Source organism: Varanus komodoensis, unplaced genomic scaffold (genome assembly GCF_004798865.1).
Source record: "Varanus komodoensis strain SLA01 unplaced genomic scaffold, ASM479886v1 scaffold12, whole genome shotgun sequence".
In the NCBI taxonomy this organism is placed as follows: Eukaryota; Metazoa; Chordata; class Lepidosauria; order Squamata; family Varanidae; genus Varanus; species Varanus komodoensis.
The window spans coordinates 6,037,983-6,057,071 of NW_025335349.1; the positions used below are offsets into that span (position 1 = coordinate 6,037,983).

Consider the following 19,089-nt stretch of genomic DNA (forward strand, 5'->3'; position numbering starts at 1 on the left):
GAGGTTTGTTGTGCTTTTCTTGAGCTGAAAAATTTATCCGTTCTACTACCTCTCATCATGCTGCTTAGTGCAGGTCAGTTATATTACCACAGACTGAGGAATTCTCCCTGAACCACAGTTATTATTTAAGTAGGAGAAATATACACTTTCCATACAATTTAAGTGGGAAAAAGTTGTTATGTAACATGTAAATTATGTTACATAACATTATGTAAATTATGTTACATAAAATTATGTAAATTATGAATAGGACCAAACCAGTGAAAAATATTTCACTGATTTTCAGTGGATCAATGTTCTAACTCTTCTGAACAACAACCCTGGCCATCAGACGAAATGGTATTAAGATGGATATAAAACTCAATATTAAAGATATTGCCCTAACATTATAGAACGGTCTCTTGAAAGTTTATGTTATTAAAAACACAAAAATAGATTTCAGCTGCAAGATGCAAAGCAGTAGCTTTGCTTGAACTGGCTGTCTGAGAGCTGAGGGAGTTGGAAGACCTGAGGGAAATACAGTGGCAACAAGATACGACATTCTAGATCATACTGACAAATTACTCTACTGAGAGGTCTTCAAGAACTCCAATGCAAATTTGGTGATCTATACCTGGTCACCAAGACAGACCTCTTGAAGCACCTAGTGTAACCTGAACTTTTAGAAAGGATCCAGGAAAATAAAAGCAAGGTTAGACCAGAGAAAAGCTAGGCTAAAGATAAAATGATCAGCAAACCGAATAACTAATCCTGCTAAAGAATCAACATTCTACAAAGCTGTCTTGCCTCACTAACCTTTCAGTTTTTAAGATGTAACAAGCATGTGAATGGGAGACAGTGTAAATCTGAATTTTCAAAATCTTTTGACAAAGACCTTCCAATCTTCTACATAAACTGAAAAACCAGTGGCTAAAAAGACAGACCCCCCCCCCCTTTATGGATCAGTAATTGGTTAAAGAAAAGGAAACAGAGTAGGAATTAACACAGTTCTCCCAATGGCTGGTTTTAAGAAGTTGGTCCTGTAGTGAGATTGTTTTTTTTCTCATTTATTCATTTCTCATATATTCATTTAATATAAATAAATATAGGTTGCAATGAGATAGCCACATTTGCAGATGATTCCAGATTATTAATCATGGTAAAAATAAAAAAATCACATGTCCAGAATAATCTGTCCAAACTAGGTGGGTGGAAAACAAAATGGCAAATGAAATTCCATGCAAGTGTAAATTCATGCATACTGAGGCCAAAAAATAAAATAAAAATCCACATTTCACCAGCTGGGTATTGGTTGGTGGTAAATGACTCAGAAAGTGTGAACAGTTCAGTAAAAATGTCAAGCTATCACACAGCAACTGAAATCAAATCTACAGACCAAAAATAAAGTTGCCAATACAGTTTATACAAATTATGGTACAACTACTCCTGGAATACTGAATTCCTTTCTGAACCTGAAAGTAGATATTGTACAACTGGAAAAGGTTCAGAGGATGGCTACCAAAATAATCAGCAACCTGGAGAAATTCCCCAGTAAGGAACAGTTATATCTGGGTCTGTTCAGCTTATGGAAAAGATGAGGAAGAGGAGACACTGGATATGTGACATTATATATATTTTGGGGAAAGGGTTAAGATTTTTTCCCTTCTCATATAAAACTTGTGGGAGATTCAAAATTAAAATATTTCTTATAGCTGACTGGTAAACTAAGTAATATACCACCACAGGATTCAGTGATGGGCAACATCTTAAGTAGCTTTAAAATGAATCATATCCTCCCCATTTCCATACCACCTGCAGTATTAGAGGCTCCATGAGTCTGCATACCAGCCCTAGGAAACAGTGCAAGAAGGCTATATTGCCATGGGTATCTAGCTGGCCATGTGGCACACAGACTGCTAAAGCAGAGTTACCATCTGATCCCACAGGATTCTTATATCTAGAGATTATTTTTAGAAATTCAAATGCCTTAACAAGACATCATTCAGGCTTTCCTTCATCTACTAAAGAAAACGGAACTCAAATGCAATCCTGTCAGCAAAGCCTTTTATTTTGAATAATTTTCTTACATCTAAAAAAGGAGTAGTAAGAGAAGGTAAATAAATTGCTAATTTCAGTTACTAACTGTTTAAGAGAAAATTCTAACTGCACAAGTAGTTATAGTCAAAACATTTTATTACAAGTAGTCTAACATTTTATTACAAGTAGTCTCAAGTATACCTCCTTTATTAAAAAGTCCCTTCATCAGTTTTGTTCCTTCTCCAAAGCTGGTGAGAAAAGGAATCAATCAATTGCTAAAGGCTCATTTCTATTCCAAGAAGCATTCACGGAACAGGTGTAGATGTTAACAGACCATTCCTAGAACATTTACTTAGAGACTAGCCCAGTAGTTTCAAATGCACATGTTTATGACTGCATCCTCAGTTCCTTTAATTTAACTTCGCAGATTTGTTTTGATAAGACCTTTCCACTTTCATCTAGAAATTTCAGGCAATAAACCTACAACAACTCACTGCAGAGGATGCAGAAAGATTGCCTCTAGAGAGGAAGGGGCATCCTGGTGTAACCCTTACAAAGTATTTTATTTTGTATTTTATTACTGTAACCCACCCAGGGAGCTGTATGGCTAATGGGGCAGGCTAGAAATTAAATAAATAAATAAATGGTCTTCTACACCTGTCTCTGATAGACTACAGCATCACAGCCCATGGATGGCAACATCATTAGCAGGACACAGCTGAATATACACAGACTGATTAAAAAACTAAACATTATCCAAAATATTTATTTGATGCATGTGCTAGCTGACATTATTAAAATTTCAAAATTGAAAAGTGGAGTGCTGTGACAATCTTTGTATGATCTCTTTTGAAAGTAATGGAGAAAATGTGGAGACAAACCCTGTTGCTCAAACTGTTACTTTAATTAAAGACTACACTTTTGCATGAGGTTTCTTTTCTATAGGCCAGACATTGTGAGAAACGTCTGCTCCAGCACTAGTGGTAATGATGCCATGTTTCCAGAAACCAGTGCCTGTGGATGCAGTTCTTTGACTGTTCATTTGTGCACTCACACACCTGCGCATTTACTGTTTCCGAGCCTTGTACTTAGTCTCTTCTGGCGCCAGCATTGATCTTGACACTGGCACTGAAGAGGGGGCAGTATATGGATTGTGTGAATGCACAGATTACTATTCAAAGAATTGTGGTTACTTGTAAGCTAGTTGTCTTTCTTCCTTGTGGTCTCTGTGCATCATACATATCGGTAAGTAGTCAGCTGACCTCCCAGAGGTGGGTTGGTGTCATCATTTCAGGAGGAGGAGAGCCCTTGTTCTAGCACAGGAACAGTCGGCCCAGGAATGGATATCCAGTAAACATGGACACTTTCAGCAATTGTGCTGCCTGGCTCAGTTTTAATAGGCAAACACCCACCCAAATGCTACTAAGGTTGATATGCCAGGGTAACAGTCTGAACAACTCAGGGAGTCTTTTGCTCTTACTCCAGGGGACAAGAAAAACCCTGGCAATTTATGGATGTGCTCTGCCTGAGACTTATAGAATGCCAGTGCCTATCTCACATCAAAGGCATGCAAAGTAGATTCCAACAAAGACAGAGAATGTGAAAAGGGGAGGTAATATTACATCCTGGTTAATATGAAAGCCTGAGACTATTTTCAGAAGAAAAATATCAGGACAGAGCACTACCTTACCTTCATGAAAACCCATATATGGGAGACTGCTCTAAGGTCACTTAACTTGCTAGCTCAGTGAGCCAATGTAAGAGCTATGAGAAATGCCACCTTTTAAGATAAGAGGAGATTGACAAGGGCCAGTAACTCAGATGTTTTTGCAAATGCATGAAAAATTATGGACGAGGTCCACTGTGTTCCTGGGGACTACACTGATGATACAAGTTTCCAGAGTCACCAACTAAAGTAGTGAACTAATGGCATGAGAAAACAGAAATATTGTAATTTGAAGCTGAAATTGCTGTGAGGTACACATGGAGGGATGAAAGCTTAAGTTTTTGCTTGAAAAGGGTCAGCAGAAAATAAAGGGAGATGGTGGATTGAGCATAGGAAAGGCTAATAACCAGTCACAATGGCAAACAAAGAGAAAGATTTCCATTTCTTATTGTAAGAAAGCCTAGTGACTGGTTTTCTCATTGCCTCAAGAATGGAACAAAAGCCCAAGATAAAGCTGTAAAGGCAGCAAACGTTATGCATCCTCCAGCTTCAGTATCAACAGGTCGAAAGGTTGAATCCTGCCTCAATCTTGAGACAGCTTTGATGACAAGTGTAAACATTCATTTCTGGAGATGCAACAGAGTTGGGTAAACCATACTTGGCTTGGCCACCAAGGGGTGATAGAGATTACTGCCCATGCTATCTATCTGCACCTCAGTCAATACCTCTGCAATCCATGGAAATTTCCTCCCTGTCCAACAAAGCAGGAAAGCAACTCTCACTGTATTCAGAAAGGTTTCCACTGTTTGAAAATCCGCTTGGAAAAGTAATCACCTTTTGTCAGATGAAATTGCAACTCATGTGCATCAGGAAAGAGCAACTCAGTTTGCGCACAAGTGTATTGTTTATCTCAGAAATATTAATCATAATCAAAAGGATTTTCCTCAAAGATGCACAAATGAAGTAATTGGGTCACTAGTTGGTCAAGAAGGATTAAGTTTGTACCAGCTTATTCGTTCAGCTAATACATAATGGTATTTGTTACCACCTGAATGTGCTGACAGAGGACTGTGATTTTGAACACCAAATGGCCTTTAGGACAGCCTGCAGTTCAAAGCAGACTTTAACATTTCAATGTACATTTTGTACTACTAAGTAAATGTTCAGTTGCTACAACATAAACATATAAAATAGGTTAACTTTGACCATGAAAAGGATATGAATTTCTCTTACCTTCTGGAGCATCTGCATCACAGACTTTGGACAGATTTATGGTCACATTTGTCAAATGTCCATCAAGTGTCACATTACTCTGCATGAAGAAGATAGATTAGTTGAAGATGATTTCATATGACAAATCACCAGTTCTATATACACATCATTTATTTTAGTTGAGTACAACAGCCCACAAGAAAATGCTTCTCAAATTTGCTTGTGAAAGAGGTCTTTGGTTTATGATTACATTATATTACTATCCACCTTTCTTTCTCTTGCAAGGAATTCTAGGCTACTTAAAATATTCTACTCCCCTCCCCACATTTTTATTCTAACAACAATCCTAAGAGGTAGGATAGGCTGAGAGTCATCAAGTGGCCCAAAGTCACACCCTGAGCTTTATGGCCTAGTAGAGACTAGCACCCACATCTCCCACGCTCCATTCCAACACTCTTAACCAGTACACCACACTGGAATGTGTGTACTATTAGAAGAACTATTAGAAGGAATATGATAGTTATATTTCAGATTGTCAACACAGCACATTACTATCAGAAGGGAAACAATTCTGTGAATAATTTGTTGGCTATGTCTTGATTAACCTTCAGAGAGTACCCTGAGTATACCCATCTGATATGGAAAGCAAATGTAGTCTAAGAAAGACATGCAAATAAAATACCTGATGGAAATTCAGCATGATGCTGTAACAACTCACAATGTAAAGTTCAAACACCTATATAAATGGTATACTTTTAAAGGTATTTTGTCATTTATGTACATATACCACTTACATAAGAAGAACAAGTACAAGAATAATGAATTATTATCGGTAGCAACCAACTCAGATTTTGCAACAATACGCATGCTGCCAGAGCTCTCTATGGACAATGGGCAATCACTGCTGCAGAAGCAGGACAGAACATGTGCATGAAGCAGACTGTTTCCTGTATCAGCTGCAGAGATGACTCCCGCAACACCTCTGGTGTCACCAACAGCTGGCCCTGCAAGTTCTAAAGCTGTCCCTCCTGACATCTCAGACAAGCTGGTTATGTGCCTAGACGACACCCAGTGTTACCAAGCTCCATTAGGAAGAAATATTTTTTGAGATGTTCACACTGAAATGACAACTTTAATTTTGAAAAATTCAGCTTTGCTAGATCGCAAGGTGTGTGTGTGTGTGGGGGGGGGGGGTCATACCTGATAGAAAATGTCTCAAAAATTTGGTTTGTAAACTGTTTCATTAACCCGCAGGGCATTTTGTCCCATGGCATCCTTGTGGTAAACTTAAGCAAAGTGAATAATTCATTATGATTTCCCATCCTCTATGCTTCTGTCTTGCATAAAACATAAATAACTGGTTCTTGGCTAGGTATTTACGAACATCAGAAACCAGTAACTTAACACCATTTTGGCAGGGCCCTATCAGGTTATGTGGGTGGTGTTTCAGTGGCTGCAGTCATTCCAAGAGGAGGTAATTCCTGGTCCTTATGTTCATAGATGATCTTATTTCAAAGTAAACAGACAAAGCCTAGTGAGATTCAGGAAGCGACAAGGGATGGACAAACAGGATTAACCTGTGTTTAGGGCAAAGCTTATTGCCTATTCCCATGACCAGCAGAAACAGATCAAACTATGCAAAACAAATTCCAGAAAGATACACTGACTCAAAGTATTTCAGCTTATTCGTTGTACAAGCCATAGAACCCAGTTTTCCTTGGAAAGGAATTTAGATGCCTTATTGCAGAATTCTGATTTTAAGTTCTGTGTAAATACTGCTATAGATTTCCAGTCAACCGTGCCATTGCTCCATTTGCTATTTGCAGCACAGTATTAACATAAAGAAACCTGAGGAATAGTAGTCATGGCCCAGATTTGGTATGGACAAAGCTTATAGTTCAAGTCAATGAACTACATTACAAAATCTCTGGAAGCAAGCTGAGCAACAGAAGGGTTGAGCTGGACCCGTGCTGAAGCTGTCCAACTCTTTCAGCCTGGCCCATCCCAACTTCTGTGTGGAGCCCTCCAGCTGAGGCATCCCACAGGCAAATTGGGGATATCCTTCTGCGTGTCTGTGGCTGGGTAGCTGTTGAACTAAAATAATTCACAGTTGGATAATGGATGCATTACTTGATCCAAAGATCCTCTAAAAACATGGGAATATTTACATTTCAAAATGCATCACATTTTACATCCCATTTCCCCATACAAGAGAAATCTTACCGGAGCAAGATACTTTTGGCTTCCATACATAACATACTGAGGGGCCAAACTGTAGATCATGTAGCTGGTATGAAGAACTATCAATAGAAGTATCATGCAGAGAAAGAGAAGTGCTTGTGGACGTGTCCTCCCCCTTCTGATCTTGTACAGCTTAAAATAAAAATATTGTGTCATGAACCAGATTTGAGATAAAAAATGTGACTCTACCAAAACACGCCTTTGACAATTCTTTACTTAAAATATTTCTTTGCCACTTGTCCAAGGCTCAAGGGAGCTTGCAATCCTTTAAGAACATACATGCTGTTCCCGGAACATTTATTATCTTCACATTATAAACCAACAATTTCCCTACGTTTTATTTGCCTTAATGTGCAATTTTATTGTTACTATTTGTTATTTATCTAGTATTATATCTAGTACTATAGGAGGCTACCTCATACCAGGTAGTCCATCAAGGCAGCAACTCTCAAAGCATCTTAGATAGGTATTTTCCCATTTCCTGCTGATAATTCTTCAGCTGAAATGTCAGGAATTGAATCTGGTCCCTCAACAACCCAGAATGCCAAGTTCAAAAATAAAGCCAAATAACCTAGAATGGGGTGTCTCTAGGTTGTTTTCTAAGCTAGATGCAAAGTGGAAATGGCAAGCAGTGAATCAGAATAACCCATAGGTTGAACCACATCATTCTCACTCCACACAGACCTATGCCAATGTACTTGTTGCATATCAACCAAGTGTCTCATGTGGGTGAAAGATGCATAAACAGGACAATTCAATACAGGCTCTACGTCGGGTCTAAAGCTGTTTATTAGGCTGATCTTAACTGACAATGAGAACCCTCCCCCCCCCCGCCAACAAACAGATACAGTTCATCTATGCATGGCTGGATGAAGGGAACAGGTAATCAGCACCCATGTCTGCCTTAAGAAGAGTTGATAATGAAGTTATTATCTTTTTCCTGCTAGACTGATTTGTGCGTCTGAAGGGCTACAAGATGAAATGCAGCTAGAAGGATGGCCTCATAAGAAACTACTTCTTGAAAGCTAAAATGTCACTCTTGGCAGGCTCAGGTGTCTTGACAGGGGTTAGGAGAGAAAACTGTAGCAGGGATGAATGAGATGCTTTTCAGCTTGATATGTTATGAATGGAGATGGACTCCAATAAAGAATTAGCCTGAACAGTTCTGCTCTTATTTTCTGTGAAGGAGGTAGACTCACAGAGCTAGCTCAAAGGGACCCCAAATGCCATTTAATCCAACATTCTGACAATGCAGAAAATCCATTACTCAAGCATCTCTGTTAGGTGACTATTCAGTGCACATTCAAAGGCCTCTAATGCAGAAAAGTTTATTAAAGGCAGCCAGTTCCATTGTCAAATTATTCATACATCAAGGAGATCTTCATAATATGAATAGAAGAATCTCTTCCTTCTGATTTAAACCCATTGCTTCAGACCCTAATCTCTAGGAACAAGAGAAAACAAACTTGCTATATTATTCATATGACAGCCCTTCAAATGTTATAACATGGCTGTCATATTATCTCCTAATCATCTCTTCTCTACTCCTTCCATCACGTTTCATTGGACATGATGTTGAGGCCCTTCACTAAGTCTGCCATACTTCTTTAGACATGCATCTCTCTGAAGGCAGGGAGGGAAGAGACCTGATTCAACAGGTATTCTGGAAGGGAGTTCCAGGCAAAAGGACAGAAAAAGAAACTGGTAAGAGTCATTTCATGAAACAGGAGACTTCTGTGTCTAAAGACAATAGAATTAGATGAGCAAACATATCATCATTTCTACATGCTATAAACCTAGGCAGCCAATGTCCCTTAACAATGGACCCAACCTTGTTGGGTTGATATACAGGAAAGTAATTTTCTTGGCTAGCAAGGATCAAATATGTAGTTGTCTGATTAACTTACATGCAATACATAGCTCTCTGTTTGTTTATGTATTTTCTCTATTTTATATACATTTATTAAAAAAATAAAAATAGAAGTATTTGAGAAGTAGGCTGAGTTGCTTAGATGAAGGGCAAGGTACAGTCATAATGCATATTTACCCTTATCCAAAAGAACCATATACCCATATTTCGAATTCCTGCCATTGAGGTAAAGATGAAGTACATGATGATGATGCTAATGAGGATATAATCAAGAGGGAAGACCTAGAAGGCAAAAATAGTTGTTATACTCAATTACCTAAAAAGTTGCTCCCTATATTTTTTCCTGAAAAAATAGCAAGATCTTAAAATGGCCATTGATCATTATAAACATTTTGCTTTCACTGCACTTGAAACGAACAAAGGAAAAACAGCAATATCATAGTATGTCTTATTTTTAAAAAGTCTGCCCAACCAAGAGGACAAACATCCTTTAGAGAATTGGTGGATACTTTCAGAAAGCAGTTTGAAAGTAAGGCAGTATACTTCAGAAATATTTTGGACAGTGCTACAAAGCTTCCGGAGAGCCACTTGATTAAACTTGGTTTAGCTAGATTGCCAAGTTTCAGTAGTTTTATAGAAATTCCATCAAGATTTTGAAGTAAGTATATTTCAATATAAAGCTCTTAACATAGCTCACAACAGTAAAAGCAGTAACAAAGTAAAAGTTTTGAGTCTACATTCAACAAAAATGAGCCACAAGACAGTGTCAAAAAGAAGTAGTATGTTATCCATATAGTTTAGAAGAATAAAACTTAAGCATGTTACTAAAATGACAGAGTGAATGTGCCTTGAAGAGGGTTCTTCACATGAGGAGCACCATTACAAAAGAAGACTTCCCCTGATTACCACTCCCCTAATGTCTGAAGATGGGGCACCTGCAGGATATCCAATTGACTCCTCAGGGAATTGGAAAATAGGTCAACATAGAATATTTGCTACTTCAAATTACCATGGAGGAGCAACCCATTGCAAAATGGATTTGCAAAACAGTTTGACTGCTTGCCTAATCATTTCAAATATCTGTCAGAACATTTGGTACAAGGCTACTGTACTTAGGAGAACCAGTAAACCTTTGCAGACACTAGTTTACTCTGATCTGAGATTAAGCTAGACTTAATATCATAAGGCAAAAACAAACAAACAAACAAACCTCTAACCAGAATGTCCATAATCTACAAGTTGTCAAATTGCCATTGCTTCAAGTTGCCTTCATGGTCAAGCTGACTTGTTTCAAATGAACATACTTAACATTACTTATTTACTACTTAAAATGTTATATCCCACCCCATTCCCATAGACTCTGGGCAGTTTACAAGAGATTAAAACCAACAATGATTAATGTTTAACAAAAAGCAAGCATATTAAATAAAATTAATCTGGGAATGCCTCTCAGAAAAGATACATTTTTAACGCCCTCTTGAAAGCAACTATCTGGGATGCATTTCTCCCAGACCATTCCAAGCTTAGAAGCAACTACTGAGATAGTCTCTAGGTAGTGGAGATTAATCTGATAGAAACAAGCTTCAGAGGATTATCCCCAGACAACCTTAGCAGGTGAGGCAGAATGTATAGGCGAAGGTGCCCCCAACGGTATTTGGACCCAAGCCATGAAAGACTTTAAAGGTAAGTGCCAGCACCTTGTACTATATCCAGAAATTTACTGGCAGTCAGTGCAAAAACTTTAATATTGGTGATATGTGGTCTTTCCATGATGTTCCAGAGACCAACGTGGCTGCCGTATTTTGTACTAGTTGCAATGTCCAGAATAAGCCCACAACATTGCTTGTCGGGTTAAATCTAACACTTAGTAACATGTCTAAACATGACCAGATTTTTGTTTACTGAATTTATCAGAAGATCCAGTTAGGTTTTAAACCATGTAAAAATCATTTCCCCAAAGCAACCCATTCATTTAAGGGGATTAATTGTTACACAAGACTATTAGAGCATCTATTTTTCTTTTAATTAGAACCTCTCATTAAATCTTCAAGTAAGAAAAATAGGACTTATATTTTCAAGAACCTCCATGAGGTCCTTGTGCTGACAGAATTACACCTATCAGTAGAACTGGGCAGGAGGGCGATCCCACATATATCTTGCCACATAGAGCCTTGTGCACTCTCAAAATCTGCCCTAGAGGTTCGGAAACTTTCCAAAATAGATACTGGTGTGGCTGCAGGGGTGGGGATGTAGCTGCAGGGGGAAGACAGCAGGAGAATTCTGCTCCTGCAATATTGGATTCTGCCCAATGTTTCTAAATAGGTGAATTCTGGTCATGCTATAACTAACAAAAACATTTTTCCCTAATATGTTATTAACAAAATCCACTACTTTATTTACTAAGACCTCAATATTTCCATTTCCTATAAGAGCAATGTTCCAAATTATGCTCGCTAGTATATAGTCAGCATACATCACTGACCAATAGTTGTTTAGTATGAATTTAAGGGCCATATTAGCATTGGTTTAAAAAATTCAGAAGTTTTGTTGCAGACTTCAAGTCCTTTAATACCCCATGAAAGCACATTAACATTTCCCTGTAAAAGTATTCACCAATATGTTTACAACTTCCATTATCTTGTACTTACAGTTTGTAGAACAGGTAACAGCATATTCAGTGGATTGGTCAAATTAGTTCCCAGGATTATAAATCCAGAATCTATGCCAGCTGAATGTAATGCTTTATCCAAACTATAGCAATTACAATAATAAAATGTTACTTCATGGTTTTTAAAAACAAAAACAAAAAAAACTTCTGCATACAATTACTTTGTAGTTTCAATCTAAACTTAATGTCTTGCCTTTAACAAGACATTCTAAGTTTCATTCAAATCGAACATCTAACACTACTCTAATTTCATCTTTTCAATTGAAGATTCAAAATTCTACTATGCTCACTTGTTTACATGACTGTAAACTACCTCATGAACACAGATACCAAGGACAATCAGGAGTTTGAAATAAAACTGGCCATGTTGCCAGAACCCATTTTCTTTTGCTATAACCTCAGTTCCTCATTAGTAGAGAACTGCTACAGCAATGTCTCCAAGAATCCCAGAAAATAGAAAAAGTGACAGACCAACATCTTTTTATTCCAAGCTGTCTCTGCCCTTTCATGGGTTCTGCTGTGGTCCCAGCATATTTATTATTTTTATTTATTTATTTATTTATTTATTTTATACCACCCAAAGGCTCACAAGTCACACTCCTCATTCCATATATTTTTGACAATGGAAAATAATGTGCATTATGTCAGCAGCATCTATTTAAATGATTGAATCTCCTGTAAATTCCAGGTCATCTTTTCATAGGTAACAGCTGCCCCCTCACACGTATTCAGTATTTTTGTATCACTACATTGCCAGCAAGTCAGAAACAGCCTCCTAGAGTTCCCTTCAGCTACAAGAGTACAGTAGGGTATAGGCATTCAACATTTTATTCTTTCAACATCAGTTTCTGCTTATTTTGCACTGACAGTTTCACTTTAAAAAGGTAATTATGAATTAAGTCCTTGTTCAGAGCCCTACAAATTGCAATAGGAGAAAACTCCTAAATAGTTGAGTTCTGTATTTAAAGCATGTGTTTAATGTATACCTGCTCAGTCTGGGGGATGGGAAAAAGCAAGATAGTATAGCATCCTAAGTTAAACCAAAGCTAGCGTTACCTAAGGAATTGGCATGAATTTCACTTTGTAATTTGCATGATTTTATGCAGCAGTTTCTTAAAATATGAAGTATATACTTACTTTGACAAGAAGAGAGAAACTGTGAATAGCAGGGCCACAAGGATGAAAATTACTCCCCATATAATCTAAATAACAAATGATATTTAAAATCAGATTAGCAAATATCCCAAAGTTTCTTAGTCAAGGGTAACTTATGTACAATAATATTTTAACAGGATAACTACAATACATTTGTTGATCTTTCTCCTCACACTTTGCTAATAAAAACACCAGGGTATATTCATTTTACTTTTCAGGATCCACTACCATGGCCTCCAGTAATAGCAGAAGCTGTTCTTAATTCCACCCAGAATAAGGACAAGTAGAGTACAAAGTTAGAAAGATTATTTGGACAAGTGTGTAAATGTGATATTAGGCAAGCAAGTTAAACAGGAAAAAATGTGGTGCTGCTAAAAATCTCTGTTTAGCAAAGATGAAAGAGTTCTACATATGTAAACACACAACTTGTTCCTAAGTGACGCACAACTGAGCTTTGTAAACTTTTTTTTAATTCAAGAAGAGATGTATTAAAGGAATTTACACCTCTAAATTGACCTTCAAAATGAGGAAAAGGTAGGGTCAGGAGAAACAAAGCAACAAAAGCACATATTGGAAGTCAACCCCCATAGTAAGATTGTCTTGTTCAGTCGCAACCCCATGGACCACAGCATGCCAGGCTCTCCTGTCCTCCGCTATCAGCCAGAGTCTACACAACCCTATGTCCACCACACTAGTGACTCTATTCAGCCACCTCATCCTCGCCATCCCCTTCTCCTTCTGCCTTCAATTGTTCCCAGCATCAAGGTCTTTTCCAATGAGTCCTTTCTTCCCATTAGGTGGCCCAAATATTTGAACTTCAGCATCTGTCCTTCTAGAGAACAGTTGGAGTTGATTCCCTTTACAGATAAGGAAGCATAGCCTGGCTTGTTAACAATCCTGATTTTTTAAAAAACACATTTGCCTCTTGAGCAAAGACCACAAGATGGATAGATTGATTTAATTAAAAGATTAGTGTGTAATGAAATACCTATTTTCATGTTAATCTTTCAATGAAAGCTCTTAATGATGAAGAATATCCACGTTAGTAGGCAATATGCTTACTGCTATTCTCCAGTCTTTTCAAATCAGAAATCAAGATACCCATGTTAAAATAAAAACTGTGGATTATGAAGTATCTTTTGTTCTTCATATCTACTGATGATTATCACTACACAAAGATAATCTGTTTGGTTACATAATTCTAGCCAAAGGGAATTGTTCACAAGTAAACAAAGTACTAACATTCTTAGTTCTTGCTAACTTTTACAATCTTACATGTTGTTTAAAAAGCAAAAGCTGGCAAAATCTAGAATGTCACAGATATAGTGCATGTTAATGCATTTTTGGTCAGTTTGCTGTGTATAAAAGGAAAATAGCATAGGGAATAGTAACCAAGGTTTACTTCCATAAAAATATTTTACTGTACATACTTAACGTGCACAGCAGCCAGATATCCTGACTATGGAATGCACTCCCCAGAGAGGTCCACCTGGTGCCATCATTATATGTTGTTTGGTGCCAGGTTAAGACCTTTTTATTTAATTGATATTTTAATATGTTTTAATATCAAATTTTATTATTGTATTTTATTAATTTGCAGGCAGAGTGGGTCATCAATTTATTTATGGTGTTAGCCATCCAGAGACATTAGTAATTGGATGGCATACACATTTTATAAAAAAATAAATATTTCAACAAATGTGACTATGTTATTTCAGTGCAATTTGAAACAGGTTTCAAGTTTGTATCTGTATATGTTCTTTAACTAGAAAAGTCTATATTTTATTTTTTAATATAATAGGTTCTTTTAATTCTCACAGGGCCTTCTCTGCGGTGGCGCCCCGTCTATGGAATGCACTCCCCAGAGAGGTCTGCCCGGCGCCGTCATTATATGTTTTTCGGCACCAGGTTAAGACCTTTTTATTTAATCAATATTTTAATAAGTTTTAATATTGAATTTTATCATCATATTTTAACTGCAGCCAGAGTGGGTCATTAATTATTTATGTTATATTAGATATTTGTATTTTATTTGTGTAAGCCGTCCTGAGGCCCTTGCAAAGGACAGCATACAAATATCCTAAATAAATAAATAGTTCAGGTTAAAGAGAAAAAAACCTCGGGTTTGTGGCTTGGACTTTTCACAGAATTACATGGGCTTCTTGACTGTTATGCTAACATGATACTCAGGGATGGATCCAGCTTCTTTTCCAATGAACATTGCCTGAGTCTACCTCAGCTAAGAACATTCCTGCTAGTGGAAAGAGGGAGGGTCTATTCCACTATTCTGCTGCAGCTCCTAGTGAAACCTCAGCCAACATTCTGAAGGCTCTGTCAAACTTCTCAAGCAGATTTGGGGGGCCACAGGTGCTGTAGGAGAGGGTGAAGTCAACAGAGATCGCCTCCCCCCACAGCAGGATTCTACTGCTGGATCAGAAGGTTTGCACAAATGGAAGGACTCCTTCCATCTTCTTATTCAAACATTCCTGGGTTTGTTGTAAAGCTTTATACCAGAGGAGATTCTTGATGGACACAAGGTACATTCCAAACCTGTAAGAATCTACTAGTACATCACTGCATGCATCACAGGTTTCTATTAATACTTGCTGTAAAGAACAGCTTTGGTACTGCCAGTATCTTGGATCTGACCTCCAGACTAAAATACATGTAAGGGCTCTTGACAGCTATGCAGTGCCACAGAACCTGGCAGGCTATGCAATTTGAATTCAATCTCAGCGTTTCAAACAAAAAAGCAGGATATTGCAAGGTCATCTTCTGACTCTGGGCTGCATGTACCTTTATGTTTTTGATGTGAAGAGGTTATCTTCACAATGAAATAACTTTCTATGGTGGTAAATAGCCTAAATATGTTAAAAGGACTTTACAAAGCATGCATATTACAAAGCAGCAGTGTACTTGTGGCACTGATCAGGTGCAATCCTCTTTATGTAAGTTTAAAATCCCTGGTGTCTTGGGGTGAGGGTATTTCTTCCTTCTGCTGCATACCTTAATTTCTCCACACTCATGCCCTGGTGTTTTTCAAACACTAAATTCAATTTGTTCCTTATTTGTTCATCCTTCAAGTCTGTTCACACATTTCTCCAACTGTCTACTCATCTTAATTTGATCCACTATTTGTCCAATTTTATCAGTAACTTCAACCATAAATCTTACTCCTGTTTCCAAGTTAGTTTATATAGTTGCTAAATCGAATCTAACCCTGTGGCACTGCTCATCAGTCACTAGCTATACTCCTAAACATATTTCAAGAAGTCCTTATTTTCTAGTAAATCAACAAAACTTACTTCTAAGTAAGAATTACAAACTGGTGCATCATAGTTATCTAGTAGATTATATAGCCATTTTCCATGTCTTGATTTTACCACATTTCTGAACCACAATATCCTTTAAACTATAAAAGGAGCAGAAATACAGTGAAAAATAACTGAAATATTTATGTGTAATGAACTGGTATCAGACACAGACCTGATATGTCTGGACAGTACACTGCTTAGAAATCCAACTGCTGACAAAGAGGCATTTCTTTTAATGCTAACAGTATAATTACTGAACTTTCCTAACACTATTTTAACAATCTGATAGTCCACCTAGATAACAGCACATCCAATTTGCTTCAATTTGAGACCTCAGTGTAATGTTCTACAAAAATTATTTACAGACTTAGATGAACCTCAGTTAGACTAATCTGCCTTAGAACCTCTATTTTAAAAAGCTGCTCATCTTGTTTACACTTTGTTCTGAACATGTGTGATTGGGAAAGATTGTTACACATTGGTCAAACTGTTGCCCTCCAGATGCTTTAGACCAGTTCGTATCAATTCCAGCCAGCATGGCCAATGGTCAGAATGCTGGGAGATTATTTTGACCACAGTCAAAATTTTTAGCTACAGATTTGTTTGTTCATTCCTTCTCTTGTTTGGTGACATCACTCCAGTTCTGAAACTTCTGGCTCTAACCAATACTAAGATTTTATAAGATGCGGGAATGTATAAAACCTTTTCTACAGTACAAAATGCTAATGCCGTTACTTTGAGTGGTTTCATGACTCCACAGAACTTTGTCCAGCAACTTTTTTCAATGTATTCTAGACGCCGCCCCCTCCTTTGAAGAGTTCTTAGCTTGTCCTCTAGTTGATGCAGTGCACGACTATCTCGAGTTGGTAAAGGCCGACCATCTTTACACTAATTAGAGGAAAATATAAAAACAAAGGGGGCAAAGTTTAAAGTTTAGCATCATATTTTAAAAAACTAATTCAAAGCTATAACTCATACAGTCCTAATTACTTTAAATTACCATTTAAAGAAAGGTAAGTTCTACTCAGTGAATGATTAATTCTAGAAGGTACATTTAAAGAGATACCAATTTTCTAATTCAAAAACATCATGCTAGTTGCCAAGGAGAAAAAAATCTCAGAATTTTAAGGTGTCAACTTACTTTGGGTTGTAAGAGCCACACCAAAACTGTGTGCTCTTAGTGTATCTCCATATTTGTATATGGAATAAAATTATTGACTGACATACCATTAATAAACCAAAGAACTATACAGGAAAAGTGTTTAATGATTAGGATTAACTGCTACCAAGAAGACATAGTTGGGCTATTTTAGTCTCAGTCTTTCTAAGTTCCCACTTACATATTGCTATACATTTTAAATATTGTTCAAATACATTGTTTCTTATCCAAAATCTCTAAACAGGGACGACAGGCAACAGGAATAAAGCTCTTAAGGTGATTTAAAAAAACAAAAACCACATCAAACCTTTGATTTAATCCTTTGTATACTTTGCTCAACTTCCTCAATATCTTCAGTGTTTTCCAAGCGTTCATAGCTAGCACTTCTTGTCCCCTTTATTAAGTTTAGAGGCAAAGCTGACATGCCATAAGCCTGAAGAAAAAATGCAGGAACACATTAAGTGAACTGACAACTCTAAATGATTACCAAAAGAAACAATCAGTATGTTGGATCCTCGTTAGAAATGCCATGCAGCTCTTGTGCCATGTAACATTCTCAGTGCACTGCAATAAAACACATTATTACTTGGAGAAGTACAGGTGTTTGCACAAATCCCATCAATGGTAAAGCTTACTGAGTGGCTCAGGACTAATCATCCCCCCCCCACCCTATATTATTTCTTCTAATAGGGAACTTGGTGGCCCTCTGTAAAACGGTAAGATAGTGAAACAAGACCACCCACAAATAAGGAATACCCAGGATCAGGGGGAGAAGATGAGGACTTCTCAAGCACAAAAGTGAACCTGTTTAAAAGCCATACAAAGGGAAACATAATGTCCTGTGCATGCACAAGCCCCCCCCCCCCCACACCGCCACCACAAAGAAGTTCAATAATAGGGAATGGGGACAGAAAATTGCCTTAGGGCCACTTCTAGGAGAGAGAAGAAATAGCTCATCCCCATTTCTAAAAATGGAAAGACTGACTATAACTCAGTTCTGCCTCTTGCCTTTTACAAAACATGCAGGTTCCAAGTTGGCATAGAGCAGAAGTACAGAAAAACAAGACAGTCCTTATAATAGCAAACCCAGAGATTCCCTCTAGGTGATCCATGAAATAAAAAGTAAACTTACGCCAAACTGTATTATGCAATAAGGTTACAGGTGCCCTTTGTGTTTTCAGGAATTAAGATTAGCTATTGCTTCTCTGTCCAGAATACATTGCTAGGCGTAATGCCTACCAGAGGCTAATTCCTTCAATCTTTAAATCTACATTGTGAGGCTGGGTCTAAACTGCAGACTCTATAACTACAATAACCAGCCCAATTTGGGGCTTTTCTCTTTCTTCCTCATCCCCTGCTTTTTGTACAATCTAGCCTAATGAACATTTATGAAGAACTCAAAAGCTGTACAGTTTTGCTATGTCCTGCTCTGTCCAAAAGCTATTGCCCAGCAATGGATTTTGGATCCTTACTATGGGCAAGAATGGCTAGTTTCTTTTATATGCTATTCTGCAGAATTATTCAGAGTATAAAATATGCCTCCTGTATACCAATTGGATGATCAGGGAGGAGGTATGATACAAGTTTGATACATACGAGGCTTATGCGAATGGGGCGGCATAAAGTTTCCCAAATAAATAAATAAATTGCAGTAATATAAAAGTTGAGCCAATTTACAAGCACTTATACTGCAAAGAGCATGCCCTATGCAAGAGTACTGAAGACTAGATTGCTTTACTACAACAGTAATGGTAAGTATAATATTCCATTATTTTAGGACTTTAATTT

The 19,089-nt window shown here is 37.5% G+C and overlaps 1 protein-coding gene across 1 annotated transcript in view; it reads right to left on the reverse strand.

Moving 5' to 3' along the window:
- Positions 1 to 19,089, reverse strand: part of LMBRD1 (LMBR1 domain containing 1) — a 51,140-nt gene that overhangs the window by 9,447 nt on the left and 22,604 nt on the right. The window contains exons 6-12 of the mRNA XM_044421445.1: positions 17,609 to 17,756; positions 16,878 to 17,030; positions 12,811 to 12,875; positions 11,654 to 11,756; positions 9,183 to 9,287; positions 7,118 to 7,267; positions 4,916 to 4,994 (exon numbers count right to left, since the gene is read on the reverse strand). Of these exons, the coding sequence (XP_044277380.1) occupies positions 4,916 to 4,994; positions 7,118 to 7,267; positions 9,183 to 9,287; positions 11,654 to 11,756; positions 12,811 to 12,875; positions 16,878 to 17,030; positions 17,609 to 17,756 (803 nt within the window). The remainder of the gene's footprint in view (positions 1 to 4,915; positions 4,995 to 7,117; positions 7,268 to 9,182; positions 9,288 to 11,653; positions 11,757 to 12,810; positions 12,876 to 16,877; positions 17,031 to 17,608; positions 17,757 to 19,089) is intronic.